This window comes from Nestor notabilis, unplaced genomic scaffold (assembly GCF_000696875.1).
Source record: "Nestor notabilis isolate BGI_N333 unplaced genomic scaffold, ASM69687v1 scaffold24200, whole genome shotgun sequence".
Taxonomy (NCBI): Eukaryota; Metazoa; Chordata; class Aves; order Psittaciformes; family Psittacidae; genus Nestor; species Nestor notabilis.
This window is the reverse complement of record NW_009910040.1, coordinates 2438-4303: the sequence shown is the minus strand read 5'-3', so window position 1 is coordinate 4303 and position 1866 is coordinate 2438. Positions and strand designations below refer to the sequence as shown.

Sequence of the window (1866 nt, the reverse complement as noted above, 5' to 3'; positions counted from 1 at the left end):
GGGGGGGGGGAATGTTTGAAAAGTCTGTCCTCCTCCAAACGTGCTTGTTTTGCATGGTAAAACTGTCCCAACAGGACTGTCCCTCTGGGGTCACAAGCACTGTTTGGGTTGGGTCTCTTTGAGTGTAATGCAAGGGTTTGCCTTGCTGAGAGCTGAACAGGGCTGATGTGGGGGGAGGTGGGAATCTGTGTTTTGGTGTTTCCTCCTCGGCCTTTATTGTGGTACACAGATTTTGCAGACTTCCCTAGAGGTGAATTCCCTGCAAAACCAAGAGAAACTTGGGGAGGAGGAGGGGTGAAGTGCTGAGCATCTGTGTGCTGAGCTCTGGCTGGTCACAGCTGAGGGATTAGCAGCAGCACCACTAGTTGCCAGGCTTTCAGCAGAGTTTTGGGCTGAGATCACCCTTTGACCCTTGGTGCTGAGTTGTTCAGGCCTGATCCCATGCTCTTCTAGAGCCAGTCCAGGCATATGATGGCAGTTGAGATGTCTCACAACTGGGAAGAATCTGTTCATGGAAGAAACTTAAGCTACTTAAATTTTTCCAATCTAGTGTGAGAAATACCAATGCTTTCAGATTGTTTGGGGGGGGATGTAGCGAAGTAATTTCACTCATGAAAGCTTTGGCTTCTTTGGACCACTGTACCCTGCCATGCCAGTTCTCAGGTGTTAGAGCTGTGCTTTGCATCACGTTGTGCTCATTTCCATTATTACCACCCTGAAATCAGGATCTCTGTGTCAGAACCCAGTGTTGTAGCTCTGACTTGCATGCTGGGCACCTTCAGTGGGAGGACATTTCTGGAAGTGGTTTTTATGCTTTCCCTTCTAGAACCCTAATGCCAATCCCAGACCCACAGCCCAGGACCTAGCTGGGTTTTGGGATCTCCTCCAGTTGTCCATTGAAGACATCAGCATGAAGTTTGATGAGCTGTACCACCTGAAAGCAAATAGCTGGCAATTGGCAGAGACACCGGAGAGAAAGGTGAGTGTGGGGTTGTTGAGATTGCCCAGAGCTCCTCACAGACATCTGGGGAGGCGAGGTCTATTTCTGTCTGCAAACAGATCTCAAGGGCTTTTACCTTGCCCTTGTGCAGTGTAATCTCACAGCCTTGCAGTGTACTGAGACCATCCCTCTTGAGTAATAGCGGAAACAATTTTGCACAAGGGGAAAAAAGTGTTGTGATGGAGAGCGAGCAGAGCGATGAGTGCTGGTGTGTGCTCAACGCAGTGATGCAGAGGCCTCTAGTGTTACAAGCCCTGAATGAAGAGGTTTTAACTGTTCCTGCTGTCCGAGTAGTATAAAAAACACCTACTGGAACCTTTTGAGAATGCAGCACAGGTGGTGTGTGGGGCCAGGCTGCCTGACCTAGACATGAGGGTAGGAAGGAGGACTATGGCTCTGGGCAGGGGGGCGCGTTAAAATTGAGTTCATTTTCCATGTGCTCTGACCTATAGCTGGGCCAGACTGACCCTACAAACCCTAGTCCGCTTCACCAAAGGCCTGTGTACCATGTAAAGCAGAAGAGCACGTTTGTAGACCTTGGGGAAGCCAATTTGGAGTGCTTTGCTCAAGAACTGCTCCTGCTTCTTCCACCTGACACTGTCCCTCATTGCTTAGTCTCTTGTGCCGTAAGAGGCCCCGCCGCATCAGAGCAAGCTTTGGTATGCACATTTTTACTTTATGTGTGGGTTTTTCCTTGCTGTCTCCCTAAAGGAAGAGAAGAAACCGCCCCCTCCAGTGCCAAAGAAGCCAGCCAAGTCCAAATCCCAGCTGAACCGGGACAAAGCCTCCGATTCGGACAAGCAGCGCCAGGAAGCTCGCAAGCGCCTCATGGCAGCCAAGCGAGCAGCCTCTGTGAGGGCGAAACA

The 1866-nt window shown here is 50.4% G+C and overlaps 1 protein-coding gene across 1 annotated transcript in view; it reads left to right on the top strand.

Moving 5' to 3' along the window:
* DLGAP4 (discs, large (Drosophila) homolog-associated protein 4) overlaps nt 1-1864 on the top strand; it is a gene marked incomplete at both ends in the record, with an annotated part of 6612 nt that extends 4748 nt beyond the window's left edge. Inside the window, 2 exons of the mRNA XM_010024094.1 lie at nt 827-979; nt 1712-1864. Coding sequence (XP_010022396.1) covers nt 827-979; nt 1712-1864 — 306 coding nt within the window. The remainder of the gene's footprint in view (nt 1-826; nt 980-1711) is intronic.
* Between the last annotated feature and the right edge of the window lie 2 nt (nt 1865-1866).